Raw genomic sequence first — 18,700 nt, 5'->3', positions numbered from 1 at the left:
ACAACCCAGCGACTTAGTTTCCCTGCAATACCGGTGAGAGCCATTGTTGCTCTTTGACTCCGCCCCCACATACAACGACACAAACCAGCGATTTAGTTGCCCCGTTCTAGTGAACATTTTAGGGCTCTGATCCTGCTATGGAACAGGCAAGAACAACCCGAAAGATGGCACAAGAACTCAAAGTCCAAGAGCCAATAACTCTCAGCGACCAAGAAATTGCCAGCCTCTCAGAAGCACAATTCAGGACACTATTTATCAGGATGCTCACAGAACTGGTAGATTATAGTCACAAATTAGAGGAACAAAGTCACAAATTAGTGAAACAAAGTCACAAATTAGTGGAATATATGGCTAAACTAAATGAAAAGAAGGGAGATGCACAGGAAACCAATAGTGATGGAAAGGAAACTGGGACGCAAATCAAGGGGGTGGGCCAGAAGGAAGAACAAAACATCCCACCAGAAAGGAATGAAGAAATGAGAATTCAAAAAAATGAGGAGAGGCTTAGGAACCTCCAGGACATCTTGAAACGTTCCAACATCCGAATTATAGGGGTACCAGAAGGGGGAAAGAAACAACCACGAGTGGAAAACATATTTGAACAAATAATAAAGGAGAACTTCCCCAGTCTGGCAAAGGAAATAGACTTCCAGGAAATCCAGGAAGCTCAGAGAGTGCCAAAGAAGTTGGACCCAAGAAGGAACACACCAAGGCACATCATAATTACATTAGCCAAGACCAAAATGAAGGAGAGAATCCTAGAAGCATCAAGGGATAAGGGGACAGTCACCTACAAAGGAGTACCCATCAGACTGTCAGCGGATTTCTCAAAAGAGACCTTCCAGGCAAGAAGGGGCTGGAAAGAAGTATTCCAAGTCATGAAATCCAAAGACCTACAGCCAAGATTGCTTTATCCAGCAAAACTTTCATTTAGAATGGAAGGACAGATAAAGTGCTTCTCAGATAAGGTCAAGTTCAAGGAGTTCATTATTACCAAGCCCTTATTATATGAAATGCTAAAGGGACTTATTTAAGAAAAAGAAGATGAAAAATATGAACAGTGAAAGGACAGCAAACACACAGCTATTAACAACCACACCTAAAACAAAAGCAAACCAAGTGGACAGCTAGATCAGGAGTGGAACCATAGAAATGAAGAACACATGGAGGGTTAGAAACAGGGGAGTGGGAGGGGGAGAAGGGGGGAGAAGGCACAGAAAATAGCATAGATGGTAGGTAGAAAATAGGTAGTGGGGAGGGTAAGAATAGTGGGGGAAATATAGAATCCAAAGAACTTGAGACACGTGGTTATAAACTAAGGGAGGCAGAATGGTGGGGGAGGGAGGGTGCAGGTGGAAGGGATTGAAGGGGGGAATAGAACAACTGTAATGGTATAATCAATAAAATATATTTAAAAAAAAAAAGAAAAACATATACCTTGAACCCTATGGCTACAACTAAAATAACAATCAAAAAGCAATAACTAAGATGCCAATAAAGAAGCAAAATGTAATTGTTAAAAAATGCACAATTCAGTCAAAGGATGCAAAAAAAAGGAGAACAAAAGGAATGAAGAAGAAATGGAAAAATAGAAAAAAATAACAGGGCAAATGAAACCCCAAACACAGCAAATATCACAGGAAAAATAAATGGTCTAGAAAGTGGGTGAGAGATGCAGGGACCCTTCCACGCTACTCAGGACCGCCTTGGCCACTTCCCACGAGTCTCTACATATTTCAAAATAAAGTGTTAAAAATCAAATAGTTTAATCACCTCAACTACAAGGTAAAGATGGTCAAATTGGATTGAGAAGCAAGTGAAGGAAAACAGAAATACAGTGTAACCATGGTCTTGTTGTATTGCGTATTGTTCCAGAGAAGTCAGCAGCCACAATGACCATTCGTTGATTCAATGATCATTCACAGTGATTATTTGTAAGCTGCACTAACAAATAATAAAATTTTTCTGCCAGGATTGTTAAGAATTGTCTCACTCTGAGGATTTATTTTAGAAACACTTCCCACGTCACATTTTAGGGTATTTTACTGTTCTACTTACTGAGTTCTCTACTTCATATCCACTCTTGGTAGATCCCTGTACGCTAGATATATTTTCTTTATACTACCTTAATACTTGCCTTATTTCTCTTCATTTGGGTGATTATCTCGAGGCTTCCTGTAAGTGGAGAATCGTCCTCAATGTCTTGTTGGGTCTAACTTATTTTTCTTCTGTAATGCTTCACAGCCTGTTTCCTCAACAACGCCCCTCTTCACCTCTTTTGGCTGCTTTGTTATTTTGTCTTTCAGCTCCTGTTTTATGGAATTAGAGATTTCTCAAGTTCTTCTGTAGCCGGAGACACTTGGCAGGAAGTCTGCTTCTGTCCCTTGAGGTACATTTCCTTTCAGCCTGGGCTCTTCCTCTGGCTCACCCTGTTTTCCTAGTCCATTTTCTTCATGTAGTCTTTCTGCCTACTTCTCCTGCCATCAATCTTTCTAATGTTTAATAAGAGCAGCTCGGTATGGTTTTCCCATGTATTTTAAGAAGGTATGAAAAGACTCTTGGACAACATTCTTCCTGAAGCAGAACCCCGTTGTCTTCCTCTCCAGCGTATACTAGGAGGAGGTCTGGGTGGCGCCTCTCCTCTGCAGCCGGCTCTGGTCTGGTGCTACCCGAGGCCTCACTGATAGCCTGGTGCGTCCTGCTGATCGTTGCCTATGAGTTTCTACACCTCCACTGCACTAGGAGCGGGGTTTCATCCCCATGTGCTTTGACTTCTCCGTTGAATTCACAGGAAACCCTAAAGATTACTTCCTGTCTCTACAGAGTCCTCAGGAACAACTGGGAGCATCTATGTTTGAAGGTGTCTTGGCGATTTCCCGAGCTGCCTTTTGGTGTCCCAGATGGCACTCTTGAAATGGATCGTATTAGCGAGAATTCTGGTTTTCTTTCTTCTCATGTGCCCTGTGTACTCAGTACTACTTGGGGCAGGTGAGAGAGCAGCCATGCCTTTATAGGGATTTTTTAATTCTGTGTTTTTGCTTCTCTCTTGCTGGTAAAGTTTTGGCTGCAGTTTTACTAATTTTGTTTATTCTTTTAGGGGTTGGTAAAGAGAGAGTCTATAAACTAAACTTATCCAGCTCTTGGTTGAGAATTGCCAATTTTTATACTGATCATTTTATTTAAAAATATTTCTGTATACTATCCTAAGTGATTTACAATTTTTTCCAAGTTAACTACAATACATTTCACAAAAAATTAATTCCATGCTTTGCCATAGACATGTCTCAAAATTTTCAAAGCTCTTAATATTTTAACCAGTTGCCATAAATATCCAATTCTTGCTTCAAGTTCCTACTTCTTAGAGTGGGATTTCAGTATCTCAGTGTGGGGGAAATAGTGAGGTCTGTATTTAATTGAGAATGAACTCTGAATTTTTTAGTTTAAGTTTCTTAGGAAAGAAAGATGTATTTGGCTTCAAATGTTGTGAGAACTTCTGAGAGACCTGAGGCACATGAGGAGTCTGCCCTTGGAGAGACGAGCTGAAATCCCGAAGACTCAGCAGAGCAGAGACCCTAGATTTACTTATCATTTCATTGGTTATTAAATTAAAAAGGAAAAACAAAGTGTAACCTTTGAGGTCAGTACATTCATCCTCTTCGGTACCCTTTCATTTTGAAATGAATTTAAAAACACAATACATCTGCCCAGGCCACTGTGGCAACCTTACCTGTGAGTAGCAACCTAAGGTTCTCCCCGGGAACAATAATGAAGCAGAGCTAAAGAGCTGAGATTTCAAATAACTGAAAAGCAAACATACATTTTTTAAAACTGTGATCAAAAAGACTAACAACGTTAGAAGGAAGCTGATGAAGCACTGTGGTGTGGTAGTACCAAAATGATCATCTGTGCCTTCTGGTTCTACAGTTTGAAACATGCCACAACCATTCCTTGCCAGCGCAAGCCCAGACTTACCGCCCTGTCCACCCTTCGTGCTCTCCCGGCGCGTCACACGCAAGCATCCCTACCCTGTGGCTGTGTTGAAAGTAATGAAAAGATATGAGTCTGCCTGGCACTTACTGCTCCAAGGTCTTCTCACGGCTCCTCCCTTCCCTTCTCTGACCATCGCAACAACCAGTGCTTCCTTCTCTCTCCCCTCCTGCCCCCCCCCACACACACACAGTCTCTGCGTCTCAGGTCCCTCCAGCGCCCACTGTGGTGTCCCTATTATTCCTATTATTCCCAGAAATGTCTTGTACTTATATTGGCTTGTGCTCTGTGATTTGCCTTTGCCGAAAAGAAGGAATCTTAACCTGTCTGGTTTGCTAACCTATCCCCCACCCGCCGGCACCTGGAAGAGTATATGGCTCGCTCGCAGTGAGTGGGTCATTACATAGAGGATGATTAAATGTTCAGATCAAAGTTTCACAGGACCAGAGGTGAGGGTTACTGAACGGTTTCTCAGACGAGGACCTTCCTGTCAGTTGGACATCTTCAGAATATACAGGTGTTTCCTGGCCCTGGAAGCCAGACAGAGCAGAAGATTGTGGAAAACAGCTGGTTCTGCTGCCTGCAGATCGACCCCGAACACGATGTTTCTCTCCAGGCCTGAAAATCGGCGGACACTGTCCAACACGATGTGATTGCCCGTGACATCGGACGCATTTCTGAACCGTATTAAATCAGCTTCCTCGCTGGACTCAGAACTCTTTCTCTTCCTCATTGCTCTTTGAAGTTCAGATTTATATACTTCTGCTTCGCTTGTTGTGCTGCAAAGCACAGCCATGTCCTTGTAGGAATAACCTTGCTTCAGGAGATACTGGCATTTCTCTGTGATGCAAACCACCATCTGCTCCAAGGTTGGGCGCTCCATCACCTCCAAGTTGCCTGGGACACCCCAAGCCCATTCCACTTCTTGGAGCATCTTCAAGGACCCAGTGGGGATGTTAGGCGGTGGATTTTCTCTGACCGCCTGCATTACTTTCTGTAGGTAGTTGGCTATGGGATCTGCATTGCGGACCACTCTAGTGAGCTCTTCTCTGGGATACTGGTTTCGGAGACGAGGGAGGCCACTGTGCTCCAGGTGGCTCGTCTGAAAGTAGTCCAGAAAGATCCAGAGAATTCCATGGCACTCCTTTTCTTTCTGAAGGATGGTTTTTGCCTTTGTATACCAGTCCCCATTTTCACGGCGGAAATTCTGAGCTTCATCGATGATGATGTGTTTAATACTTTCAACATCTGAGCTGTTTTTCATGAAGGTTTTTCGGGTCATTGCCCGACAGATGTTTTTGTGGCTGAAAAATGTAAGAAACACAGTTAAGTTTCCCCAATCAAACAAAGAAAGTCCATTCTAGTCTTAATTTCCTTTGGACATAATAAATATAATATGAACCTTAATGTACATTTAAAGCCACAGCGGTCAAACTTAGGTTAAGAAAAGAAAGTGACTCTAGTCATACCTCACGAACTCCTGCAGGGGCTTGTTCTCACAGATGTAAAGAATGTCACCTGGTTGACAGTGAAACACATGACTGATCTTTTCCATGATCTTAATAGCCAGGATGGTCTTCCCTGTTCCAGGCAAGCCATGCACGAACAGCTCTCTGGTCTTGCGAAGGTTCTTTGAAAGCAACTCATACTGTTTATCTGTGAGCAGGTTCAAAACCTCAGAGCCCAGCTCTTCACTTAAGAGAGATCTGAACCCACACAAAACGATCACCAGGGACTGTAACAGAGCTTCCATGTGCTGCGTGGTCATCAGTTTATAGGACTCAGGGTATTTTTGCAACTTAGAAGTACCAAGGTCCTTCGACGTTGCGTCAGGATTCAGCAGGAAGGCGGAGGGGATGATGCACAAGTTTTCAGTGTAGCCACCTACGTTCACCAGCTTCAGCTTCAAGGCACGAGCGACTCTTAGACAATAATCCCTCCAGCACTTGCCGCACTCTCTGAAGACGGTGATGAGGACCGGATTCTCGTGCTGGGAAAGGAGAAGAGCATCGCAGATGACACCTTGCTCCTCCAGCAGACCCACATCCACAGCCCAGCTTCGGGAGAAAATCAATATTCCTTGGGAGATATTACGCATTTGCTTGTTTATTAGGTTTCTGAGTCCTTTATGTTCCATGAACAGTTCCTTGTAGAGGCCCTGTGGTCTGTACAAAATGCTGTCTGAGGACACTAGACAGGGGAAGAATTGGACTCGATTAGAGGACTCGCCAACACGCGCGGAGTCATCATTATCCACCTTCGCATCTCCTGTGTGTTAGTAGCAGGTTGTGCATTAGCAACAACAAGATAACAACGATTCCGGGCTAGTGGAGCCAATACACCGCAGGCAGGAACAGAGACAGACAATAACGACGACGTCACGTGGCGAATCAATGAGAAAGAAGTGCACAGATCATTATGTGAACACCAAGGAGAGGCGCCACTTAGAAGACAGCACGAAGGTCTTAATGGAAAAGGAAAAACTGAGCTGCTTCTTCCAGCGTTAGAGGGAGTTAGCCAGAAGGATGGGAGAGTAGAGAGACCGGCACATGAAGAAGGCGCGGAGCAGAGAAACAGCAAGGCGCATTCAGGCACCTGCAGGCAGCTTGTGTGGCTGATGTCTAACGTGGAGGCAGAAAAGCGGAGGTGGGGAGGCAGGCATTACCGCGCCGAGGTCACGCCCCGCGGTGCTGACTCTGCTTAGCAGTACTGCGTTGGAATGTGCCTGCGAGTTGCTGAGAGAGACCTCATCGGCTCTCCGCACACACTCGCACAGCGTGATGGGTATGCTAACTAGCCTTACTGTGGTCACCATTGCCCCATGCACTCGTGTATGGAATCATCCCGCGACACACCGTCCCCATGGTGGTGCGGATGCCACGGCAGAGGTTACGCGCCTGTGACCTCACCCACTGTAGGGCCGGGGAAGAGGTCAATGACTCCAAAGGAGCAGCAGGACAGAGCCGTTTGGGGAATGGAATTGTTCCGTCTCCTGACTGTCGCAACGGCAAGCAAATCTACACGCGCTTTAAAGACTATGCTTTCAGGGATCATTTCTATAGTTCGTTACTAGAGAAGTTTCTCTGAACGTGTAGAGCACCCAAATCTACACGCGCTTTAAAAACCTTTCATCTGTTTATGAATAAAAGCCCATTTTACACGTGTCATTTTCCAAAATGAATTCTTAAAAGTGCTTTTTAAAAACCAGTCTAGCTTTTCATACACACACACGTACACACACACACACACACACACACATGCAAAAGGTTCACCTTTGGGGGTCACAGACCCAAATTTGGAATCTAACCAAAGCTACGAGCCCTCTCCTTAGAAAAAAAATACAATACACACTAAATTTGAATTTTTAATGCCACACAGAGGGAAGGGACAGGAATGAGTCCAGATTTCTGTGCTGCACAGAATGGAGGATGGACTCTTCAACCGGGAAAGATAACTTTACCAACCGAAAAGAATACCCAATACAGAATACGGGGCAGACCACAAAGAAGAAATAGAAGCGTGGGCATGAGAGACGGACTTTGGAAGTGCTGGCCCGGGACTTCTGAGGCACGCCAAGCTGTCCAGCCAGCCACGGACACACCAGTAAAGTCTGCCTGGGCTCAGAGAAATACGAAAGTTATTTTCTAGAAAAGCGGACTTAGGTAAGGGGGCCTCCTATTACTGTTTTGATTTAACATCATTCTGGGATATTGTGGGCCCATAAGCTGAAATGCATCATAAAGGAAATAATGTGTATAAACATAGGAAAAGTTAGTTCAAAACTACCTTCACGTTTGCATTAATAAAAGCGTTGAGGAAAATGTTTGGAAATGGCATAGCTTCAAACTATGAGCTTTCCTACCGGCCAGCAATTCACAGTAAAAAAATGAACATATAAAGATGTTATTATAGGAATAAAATTTAACATATACGGTAACAGTACCGATAAAACTCTGAAACTGTGAAGTTATATACCATATTTCACTGATTATACGTGTACTTTAATATCTCTTAATTTAAGATATACCCTATAGCTTAACAGACAATATTTTAGTGGCACATAAAATCATAATACCATGTTGTTTTCTTAAATTTCATGAAATATGGTAAGACTTGACTAAATGGCCAAACATTCCATGTTCAACTATGAGAAAAGTCACTGTTGTAAAAAATGACAATTCTTTCGAAATTAATTGATCAATTTTATGAAATGGCCACCAAAATCATTATCCCTTCCTTTTTTTTGAGGAATGAAATAACTCTAAGTTTCCCAAAGAGAAATGCCATGATAACTAACATCATTTGAGAAAGTGTATTCTGGTCTGTTTGGAATTTCAATTTGTCAAATATTCACCTAAGGTTACAAGTTTAAAGAAGCAATAGCAGGGGTGTCTGTCAAGCAGGTTTTTGACCTGGGTGGTGGTCACACAGGTTTCACTGCATAATTGCTCAGTAAGTTACATCGCGGTTCTAGGTACTTTCTGTATACATAGTATATATTTCACAATAAGAACCGCAAAAACGGAGTAACATCCATGTTGAAGAACACTATGAAATAACTATATGACCAATAAAAGAATTGGGTAAATCTGTGAGTTAACTTAGGACGAGCTGTCCATACACATTACTCAGATGTAGCCCCGTGCTTGCATGGAGCTGTGGGGGGGTCATTCTCACGGCCGAATAACGTTCCATTATGTGAATAAGCTACAATGTATTTCTGCATTATTGTGACAATAGGTGATTGGGTTGTTTCCTATTTGGGGCTGTTACACTTGTGAGCACTATGGGATATTGGCCTACCTCCCATTATAACCATTTCCTGATGCCTGTGTGCACATTTTACTCTAGAAACCAGAAGGACTTGCCGAATGCTCAAGTATGCAAATAACCAATTATACCAGGTAACGTCATATTTGTTTTCCATAGGGATTAGGCCAACTTAAATCCCCAGCCACAATGTAAAAAAGACCCTGATTGCCCACAGCCTAACCCACGCAACACCTGCCATGGGTTAGTGTCTCTCCATGTCTTTATTGGGCATATATGTGTTTCCTTTTCTGAGAAAGTCATCTTTATAACTATTGTCCATTTTTTCTACTGGGTTGTTTGTTCTTTTAAAAATTTATATAAGCTCTTTATATATTCTTGATACCAAACCTTCGTTAGCTACATGGATTGTAAATATCCTTCAAGGCTGTAGTTAAATCTTTTCACTCTTTTGAGGAGTAGCAATTAATTTTAATATAGTAAAATTTATTAGCCTTTAAGTTTAATTCATGTGTTTAGGAAATCCTTTCCTACTTGAATGATACACAATTATTTGTGTACATTTTCTAATAAAAATTTAAAAGGTTCTTTTCTGATATTTATATCCTAAAACCTTCTAGAATTGATTTTTTTTCTATAGCATGAAATAGGAGTCCGTTCTACTTTCTTCCCCCGTAGGGATGAGCAATCAACCTGTTTCCAAAGCAACCATCGATAATGAATTACCTGGGAAATAATTCCTTTGCTGTTTTTCCAAACATTCCAAACTTTTGTGATTGCACACAGCTCTGCTGCGGGGTGTTGTGGATGACAGACTCAGCTCCAGGAACATCTCAGAAAATCTGGAAAGATCTTAGGAAACAAGAATGAAGCGTTCAATGTGCAAAAAGCAGACCCCGCCCCTGAGAGCTGAGCTGTGTTGCGAAGTCTCTCACTTAGTCTTAGAACCCAAGTGTTGGCCCACAGAGATTTGATTGACATCCCAAGTCAGCGCACAAAAGCCTGCTGATGTCTGGCGGGGGGGTGGGGGGCAGAAACTGGTGTGGAGCAAGTTTTTAGCCTAAGTTTCCATTTTATTCTGTTGAAACAAACCATTTTTACATCGGTAGAATGCTCATATTCAAAAAATAGGATTAGAAGGTGTGCTCCTGAGCTGATTCTGAAATGCACTTTATTTATCTAGACTTTTGAAGAAGGAGCCATAGGTTTTCTTTTATCTAATTTCTCTCAGGCTTTCCTTTCCCAAAGTGGATGCAAGTCAACAACTTGATTCTTTGGCCTATCGGTCACGGTGAACATGACAGGTTGGCTCTGGAGAGGAAGAGTGGGAAGGAGAGGGACAACCATGGCTTGGTCATCTTTTAGCTCAAAATGGAAGTGCGCTAATAAGAAAGGGGGAATATTGCCCCAGCTGGTGGGGCTCAGTGGATTGAGCACCGGCCTATGAACCAAAGGGTCACCAGTTCAATTCCCAGTCAGAGCACATGCCTGGGTTGCAGGCCAGGTCCCCAGCAGGGGGCATGAGAGAGGCAACCATACATTGTTGTTTCACTCCCTCTCTTTCTCCTCTTCTCCTCTCACTAAAAATAAATAAATAAAATCTTTTTTTTTTTAAAAGAAAGGGAGAATATTTAATCCAAGGAACCATTACAAAATGGGACGTCAGGGGGAAGTGAAAAGGAATTTTCTGAATAATTAACTGTTGTATTTATAATCAAAAAAGAAAAGAAGAAACTTGAATATGAACAGAAGAGAGGATGGGAGGATAGGAATTATTAAGTCTAACAGCCCCATTGTACCACCCTCTAGTGGGCCGACTGGCCTAGGGCATCTGCTGAACACAAGGTATTTAAGGTGGGAAGAGAGAAAGAAGGGCCGTGCCCAGCCACGGCATCTCCGGGAATTAATGAGTCAGCTAGCTGCAACTCAGCGAGCACCTCTCTTGCCCAGGATGCTGGAACGATGCCTCCCTTTCCTCCCTCCTACCCCCCAGCCCCAGCAACATTCCAGGGATGGCGGATTCTGCTCCCTGACCTGGGTCGGCTTCTGTCATCCAAGCAACCCATTCCTCTGTGGTCAGCTGTGCCACACAGTTCTCCTTCACCTGCCAGGAACTAGGCTGTTTGGCAAACACCACACAGCAGAATGGTTCCACCTTGACCGCACAGACATATCCATGCAGGGACCCCTGGTAGTGTACTTCAAGGAATTTGACTTTATATTTTATCTCGTGCTTCTGTCTACAGAAATGATGGACAGGTAACTTCCCGATACAGCTGTCAATGGAGTCCTTCAGGGTGGAAACATCTATCCTTTCTTTTACACATCCGATGACTCGAAGGGTCTCCTCGTGCACCCCCCAAAATATGTACCCTCCTTCAGCATTTGCAAACGCAGACACGCAACTGGGGAGACTGTCAGTGAAGCTTTCTGACACTTCCCCCGAGAACATTTTAAATTCGACGTGGGTGGACTTCGTAAACTTGACCTCTTCCAGGTACTGAAGGTGAGGTCTGTTAAATACAGCAGCCGCAGAGGCCTTAATGTTACTTTCGTTTTGTACGCCATCCCGAACATCCGGTAGACCCGACAGACTGGAGCCAGGAACACTCCGAGGAGCCTGGGTCCTCCCCTTGAGGAACTCCAGTGCCTCCTGGGAGGTCATGACATTGGTCGATGTTTTATGTCTGTGGTACAGGTTGGAGCACAGAGTAGCAAGCCGTACGCCAGAGGCCTTGGCATTCCAGGATCTCACGAAAATAAAAAAGAGGTCTTTCTCTTGCATCTCATGTAAGTAACCTTTGAAAATCGGATGCTCGTTCAGTCCTACGCCGTGAATTGTGTAATTGTAGCTTTTGCTCGCCTCAATCTTGACCACCCCCCCACCAGAATTCAGCAGGGCACAGATTGCGTGCGAGACGACCTCGTCCTGTGTCTTCCGCAGGTGAGGGTCCATCTCCTGCCTTTTTCTATTCCCAAGGGTGACTTCTCCCACACTGACAACATACTCAGCAAAGTTTGTTTCCAGATCAATCTTGAGACTCATCTTCTCAGCACTCTTCCTAGTCTTGCCCTGAAACATTCTCCTGAAAAACAGGAAGACAGAACCATTAGAACAGGACGGGAAGAGGGGAGGTAGGAATCGGAGTTCCAGGCCGCTCTGCTGAAGTGGGTCACTTCACTGATTTCCACGGACCTTGAGACCAGATTCAGTCGCGAAGGAAGGGTGTACAGCAGGTTGAGGAGCTGCACCAGCCAGGAGCCTGCCGCCACCACAGAGGTGAGCCAGAGGCTATCTGCGTGCTGATTTTAGTCATTGTTTCTGCCAGGTTCTCTAAACGACAAGCTCTCTCGAGGCCCCTGCAGTGAACAGGAAGTATTACAGCTTCCCAACCGCCCTGCAAGATTGAAAGCAGATGTGAATGACACAACACCACAGCTGCCCATCCTTGGCCCATCTGTGGCCGCTGAGGAAGGGGGAGCCATTAAACTACTTCACACGGAACCAAAAACCCTGAATCATGAGAGAGTTCACTGCAAACCAAGAAGATGTCACACTATCAGGACGGTGTCCTCGCTCTGTCATGCCCTCCCCCCCCCCCCGCCCTGGCACACACACATGTCCTTCCGCAAATACCTGGATGCAGGGATCAAGGGATGAAGCTGGAGCGAGAAGCCAACATGCCCTGGGTGAGGGTGAAGACAGAGCCCAGTGTGGTAGCTGTGGGGCGGGCCCANTCGCTCTGTCATGCCCTCCCCCCCCCCCGCCCTGGCACACACACATGTCCTTCCGCAAATACCTGGATGCAGGGATCAAGGGATGAAGCTGGAGCGAGAAGCCAACATACCCTGGGTGAGGGTGAAGACAGAGCCCAGCGTGGTAGCTGTGGGGCAGGCCCAGCAGATCACCAGCCAACGTTAGAGTGAGATGGCAGCGGGCTGCAGTGAGCGGCACCTGAGACTGTACAACTGATGGAATTTAATAAGCTGGCTAACTTCTTAGGAGGTAGAGACTTGGAGGACAAATCCGTAATAAGGATGTAGGAAAATAGGCAAATACAGACACAATATAAGAACAGTAGCTAAAATGAAAATGAAAAGTAGTATAGAAAATAAAATATAACCATAAGGCATTATATGGCACAACTATACATAAGATGACAGCCGTAATAATATAACCTCTGAGTATTGTCCTGGTCAGGAACGATGATATCATTGTGAGTTCAGGATGGGGCGGGGAGAGTGTAGGGAAAGAAGTGTGCGACACCGATTCCTCTTTCTCCAGAGACGGGCGATGCCTAGCACTGCCGGGGAGGGTGTGAGAGAGAACACAAACACGGCTAGAAATACGAGGTCAGATGCCAAAAGTAAAAGCCAAGAGGCAAGAGCAGGAAAAGTGGATGAGGGTGTGGGCCACAGGATTTCTTCTTGTCTTTTATAGAATTATGACTGTCAAAACTACGCAAGTGAGCCCTGGCTGGTGTGGCTCAGTGGATTGAGCGCGGGCCTGCGAACCACACGATCAGGGTTCGATTCCCAGTCAGGCCACATGCCTGGGTTGCTGGCCAGTTCCCAGCGGGGGACTCATGAGAGGCAACCATACACAGATGTTTCTCTCCTTCTCTTCTTCCCTTCCCCTCTAAAAATAAATAAATAAAATCTTAAAAACAAAAAACTACATATGTGAGACTCCTGCTTCCAGGCACCGTAGAGTACCAGGGACCAGATTACTCTCCTGCCTGAAACAGCTAAAACATTTTTGAAGAAATAATAGCCAGAAAACTCCCAAATTTGATGTAAATTATGCAAAATCAAGATCAAGATTCAAGATATTCAACAAGACACAGGAGGAATATTACACCAAGCATATCACAATTAACTTGCTCAAAACTTTAGTGATAAAGAGAAAATCTTAAAAGTAATCTGAGGAAAAAGGTTAGAATATAGAGAGGAACAGAAAATGAGATTAGATTTCTTTTGTCAGAAACAAAGCAAGTGAGCCCTGCCTGGTGTAGCTCAGTGGATTGAGCACGGGCCTACAAAAAAGAGGATGGCAGTTGGATTCCCAGTCAGGGCACATGTCTGGGTTGCAAGCCCCCCAGTAGAGGGCGCATGAGAGGCAACCACACATTGATGTTTCTCTCCCTCTCTTCCTCCCTCCCTTCCCCTCCCTAAATTAATTAATTAAAAAATAAGTAAAAGGTATTTCACTATAATACAGTGAACTCAATAACCTGCTAGGAGTGTAAATCGATGCGCCTGCTATTACTGAGTTTTTTCCATAGAAAGTAAATCATCATAGGATTCGTGTTACAGAGGCTTTTGTGCCCCTCCCTGTTCACTGAATAATAACCACCACCCCACCTTGCCCTTCCCCTCGCATATCCGAAATGCACAATTCTCATTACGAAAGACAGCAAGTCAGTCTAATGGCCAGGGAAAATTACATCGGCAAAATAAGAGAACACACTCTCTCTTCCTTACAGGTGCAAAAAAGAAAAAAGAAAAGAAAAAAAAAATCTTGCATTTCATAGAGTTGCCCTAGCAAAGGAATCCTCCAGGTCACCTGGTCTTCAGAAACGGTCTCCCTGGCCCGGGACGCGGCTTAGCCTGGACCAGCGCTAAGAATGGTTGTTTACTTAGCGTCTTGTTGCAGCAACCGTGCTGCAATTGACTTGTTTTCTGATGGGCATTGACACCTGTCAGTTTTTACAGCCAGGCCAGGAGCAGGTCCTCACACTGCAGTCTTCCACTTGCAAGGGAGTACTAAAACTCGCGATCGCTCATTTTCTCATTTAACCGAAAGAGCTGGGGTCTTGTGATCTCCGAGAGAACGTTTCGGGCGCGGGAGGCTGCTGCCGCGCCCCGCCGTCCCCGCTCCTCTGGCTCTAGGAACTTCCACCCCCTCCCCTCCCGGCAGAGTCAAACCGAGTGTAGTTTCTCTTTCCCCGCCACCGCAAGCGCCTCTCCAGTTTCCGGAGGGGCAAAACCAAGCAGACGTGTAGCCGCCCCATCCATTTCCTCCGGGAGACTCCGCACTGAGACCGCGGTGCGTGCGGGTGAACCCGCAGGAGCCACTCAAAAGCCCGGCAGGCCAGCGTCCCCTGCCCACCACGCTGGTCCTCGAGGATTCCTTTCTGGTCCCTAGAGAGCCACGTGCAAAAGTGGACCAGACTCACTCTCTGCGGCCCAGCCTCTGCGTCCAGGGCCCACGGAGCCGTCGCGACCCACTCGATGGGGGCCCGGCCGCCCCCCAGTGGGAGCTGTTCTGAGTGAGGATGGCGCGCGCAGCCAGGGGCGCCCAGGCTCTCCACGGAACACAGCCTGGCCCAGTGACCTGCACCCCGACCCCGCCCGTCCCCTGGGGAGCCTCGGTGCCCCGCGTGGCCGTTTCCCTTAAACAACTCCCAGCTCCCGGACCGTGGGGAAATCTTACGGGCTCGGGCTGGGAAGATCTGGGCTGCCAGGCTGCGCGCCTCTCCTTCCTTCCTCCCCCGCTGCCCAGGCGCGGCAAACTTCCCCGCTCCGCGTCCTCCACGGCCCGTCCGCGGGAAGCTGCTGCTCCCGAGTGGGAGTCCACAGACCCAGGCTCCCGATCGGGAACCGCGCTGCGGGGGCAGCGATCAGGCCCGCGGGCTGCACCCCGCCTTCGCCCCTGCGGGGTCGGGGACGCGCGCGGACGGGGCAAAGGCCGCCTTTTGGAGGACCCGGGTACAGGGGCGCGGGGACTCATTACCGGTCAAGGCTTCTGCTCAGCGGCGCGCCTGCCTCCTGGAGAAAGCGGAGAAAACAGAGAAAGCGACGGCGCCTCCTGAGTCCCGAGCGATGGCTTTGGCCCTGCGGGGTCGGGTTCTTCTACCAGCTGAACTCGGGGACAGCTCTCCAGGCGGGGCTCTGCGCGGGAGTGGGGGGTGGGACAGACCCACAGACACAGTTTCGTTTCTGTGAACCGGAAACGCCACCCCTGCACGGACGGCAGTCTCCGTTACAGTCGGGTCACCAGGGGACTTTTATCTCTTTTTTTCTTTTTGTTTCGCAATTTTTTGTTGCTTTTTAAAATGTTTTCACTGTTTGTCCAATTACAGTTGTTCCCATCCCCCCCCCCCCGCTCTCCCCTGCTCCGCGCCCCATGACATTGACTCCTCACCCCCCCACCCTTGGGCCTTGTCTTTGGCCTTGGGGGCGTTCCTTTGTCTACGAGTTCCCCGACTTGACCCTTCGCCCCCTTCCTTCCCCGGGTATCCCGTCCCCGCGCCGCTCTGGGCACTGTCAGTTTGTCCTTTATGTCCTTGACTGACTCTGGTTCCGTGTGGCTCGCTTGTTGGTGAAACGAGACGGCAGCATTAGAACAAGGTGGAGTGTCTCCGAAGGGAGCAAACGGCCCGCGTGGCAGCCCCGTTCCCGGGCGGCCGGGTCAGGCCGGGTCAGGCCGGGTCAGGTGGGCTGGCCTGAGCAGAAACAGTCTGTGAGGCCAATGGCCCACTTTTGTAAGACCCACGTTTGAGATTAATTTTTGAGGGAAATGTTAAGTACCAGAAGGGACCTACAGAAAGAAGAAAGCTCCCATCTCAGGGATTTAAGAGAACAGTTACAACCCTGGCCCCACGTTAGTCCGGGTGAGTTGCGCGGTTTCCTTCTTTGTGGTTTCTTTTTCTGATTCGTTTTCTTTCTGAGAGCGCTCGCCCCCACCCGGGAAGAGATTTCCTGGTGCAACCCCCGCGCCCTAGCCCTGGCCGGACCCCCAGGCTCCCGCACCGCACGCATCTCTCGCCCCATCCGGCCCCTGGCTTGAGGCTGGAATTGCGGGATCCGCCGCCCCAGCTCTCCCTCGGGAGTGCGGAGGTGGAAGCGGAGGATGAGTCCTCCACTTTCGCCCACCCCACCCCAGAACTGGATGAAATGGGCTCTGCCCCCTTTCTTTCGACAGCGCTCTGATTTGTGAAAGCTGGTGCCTGCAGCTCAGGGCGCCACGGAAACCAAAAGCTGCCGGGAGTGGCCCCGCTTGCTAGAACTTGGCGGAATCAGGATCAGGCGATGGTGTTTTGGTGAGAGAAAAAGGAAAATGTCTCCCCGATTCACTGGTCCACACCCAGGTCCTTTCCAAGACCACAGTTTTCCGTTTGTTTGCCCAAAGGTTATCACCAAGCGCCGTCGGGGCGCTGCAGAAGGATCTGGCCCTGCGCCGGGTCCGCGCCGGTCAGTCCGCCCCTGACCTCGGCCTTGACGCACGCTGCTGCTGCGCTGTGGGGAGTCAAGAACCAGCCCCGAGGGGCAGCCCCGAGGGGCGAGAGGGGCGAGGAGCTAGCGGCCTGGCGACAGACCCCAGCCCGCGCCCCCAGGGGCGGTAAGGAGCATTAGGGAGCCCTGGGGCGTTCGGTCCACTGCCGGCTGCAACCGCTTGTCCAGCGGGGCGCCGCCCTTCTGCCTTCCTGGCCCTCGGAACAATCTGGTGGACAACGTTTCTCCATCTCACCACCTCCAGCTCCCGCGCCCATAGCCTGGAGGACCGGTACAGCCCTCCCAGCAAACTGTCTCCCACCGTCTCCCCAAGAACTGGAGTTCCCAGTGAGCGGCCGCCTGTGGAGTCCGGGGCAGGTGGGGGGACCCGGTCACTGCAATCTGGACGCGGGAGCTCGTGGGTCTAGGTCACTGCTTGAGACAGGGTCGGGGATCCGGCCCCACCGGACCCGTTGGGCGATGGGAAAAAGGCTGGAGGGGTCACTGTAAGACCACATGGTCTCGGAGGGGAAAAGGATTGGAAAGGATTGGTCCCTCCCACCAGGGGACTGCAGCCCTGAAAGGGCCGGGTAGACCAGGGTGCTGGCCGGTTACCAGAAAATCGAACTGCAGAAACATGTCCAAGAGACCACCTGTGGGCATCTCTGGGGGCTGGGGTTATAGGGGGGAGTCCTTAATTTTTAGAAGTATTCTCAGATAGCTAAGGGGTACGGAAAATATAAAAATAATGATCATTTGAACTCCCCAGCATTCACCAGTTATTTTTCACGGAGGGAAGTGAAGGCAAAATGTGATTCATTCTTAGCATTTACTTGATATTAAAAGTTAAACTCTCAAGTTTGGTCCACTCAAAAGTAGGAAATGCTAAGCGCCACCTTGGGTCACTCCGGTGTGCGTGAGCACACACTCAATCAGTGCAACTTTGTCCCATTTTCCTGAGCATGCTCAGCAGGGAGGAGGCAAAATGGAAGGGAAGTGAGTTGTGGGGCGTGTAGCCTCATAAGGTAGGAGGATGGCTGCCCAGGCCAGCCCCGTGCCAGTGACCCCTGCCGACACCTGGGGTGGCCGCCACAGTAAGGTCGGGGGCTGCATGCCTTGGTCTATGTGTCTTGGCCCATAGAAAACCCACTTGGCCTGGCGGCTGTAGCTCAGTGGATTGAGCGCGGGCCTGCGAACCAGAGGATCGTGGTTCGATTCCCAGTCAGGGCACATGCCTGGGTTGCAGGCCAGTTCCTGGCAGGGGACACACGATATGCATTGTGTCTCCTCAGCAAAGGCAACCATACATTGATATTTCTCTCCCTCTCTCCTTCCCTTCCCCTCTAAAGATAAGTAAATAAAATATTTAAAAAAAAAGAAAACCCGCTTGGCGTTGTCGGTGAGAGACGCGAGGTGACTGATGCTGGGGCTCCCTGCTCCGTGACAGGGTGCCCAGTGGGGCTTCTATGCTGAAACTTTTGCCAGGAGACTGCGGGCCACAGCAGCTGGGAGTTTCAGCTCAGAGCTTTATTGGTGCTTCTGCCGACTTTCCTGTTAACAAGACTCACTTCTCAGGTAAAAACGTATTTCCATTTTCTTCTTTTTTACTTTTGTCAGTAACAACACATTTTAAAAATAATTCTTACCTAAACATGTTTTGATGGCTTTTTAAAATCCTTACCCAAGGATTTTATCAATTTCATAAAGAGAGAAAGGGGGGAGAGAG

At 47.8% G+C, this 18,700-nt stretch overlaps 1 protein-coding gene, 1 long non-coding RNA gene and 1 pseudogene across 3 annotated transcripts; 2 read left to right on the top strand and 1 right to left on the bottom strand.

Moving 5' to 3' along the window:
- Positions 1-2,040: 2,040 nt before the first annotated feature.
- Positions 2,041-15,674, bottom strand: SLFN5 (schlafen family member 5). Of its 2 annotated transcripts, none has more exons than XM_037066765.1 (5): positions 15,494-15,674; positions 10,792-11,843; positions 9,484-9,609; positions 5,457-6,177; positions 2,041-5,291 (listed from the first exon to the last, which is right to left on the bottom strand). In XM_037066765.1, the coding sequence occupies exons 2-5, from the start codon at positions 11,837-11,839 to the stop codon at positions 4,478-4,480; spliced, it is 2,709 nt and encodes a 902-aa protein (XP_036922660.1). In that variant the 5' UTR covers positions 11,840-11,843; positions 15,494-15,674; the 3' UTR covers positions 2,041-4,477. The 2 variants fall into 2 exon arrangements, with proteins under 2 accessions (XP_036922660.1, XP_036922666.1); XM_037066771.1 differs by lacking the exon at positions 15,494-15,674 and adding an exon at positions 12,395-12,446.
- LOC119003404 (uncharacterized) lies at positions 7,019-7,129 on the top strand (annotated as a pseudogene).
- A 523-nt stretch (positions 15,675-16,197) lies between the features above and the next one.
- LOC119001338 (uncharacterized) lies at positions 16,198-17,329 on the top strand. The gene is made up of 3 exons (XR_005069545.1): positions 16,198-16,373; positions 16,892-17,101; positions 17,240-17,329. It is a non-coding gene; the product is annotated as an uncharacterized LOC119001338 (long non-coding RNA).
- Positions 17,330-18,700: the final 1,371 nt, after the last annotated feature.

The sequence above is a fragment of the Sturnira hondurensis genome, unplaced genomic scaffold (assembly GCF_014824575.4).
Source record: "Sturnira hondurensis isolate 20B ecotype Veracruz unplaced genomic scaffold, ASM1482457v3 Scaffold0001221, whole genome shotgun sequence".
Taxonomy (NCBI): Eukaryota; Metazoa; Chordata; class Mammalia; order Chiroptera; family Phyllostomidae; genus Sturnira; species Sturnira hondurensis.
Note: the sequence above shows the minus strand (reverse complement) of the source record. Positions and strands in the feature narration are given on the sequence as shown.

Coding starts and splice junctions, on each gene's coding strand:
- SLFN5 (XM_037066765.1), bottom strand. CDS start 11,839: ATGTTTCAGGGCAAGACTAGGAAGAGTGCTGAGAAGATGAGTCTCAAG. Junction 9,610..10,791: donor GATGACAGAAGCCGACCCAG/GTCAGGGAGCAG, acceptor TTGTTTCCTAAG/ATCTTTCCAGATTTTCTGAG. Junction 6,178..9,483: donor GCAAAGGAATTATTTCCCAG/GTAATTCATTAT, acceptor TCCCCTGTCTAG/TGTCCTCAGACAGCATTTTG.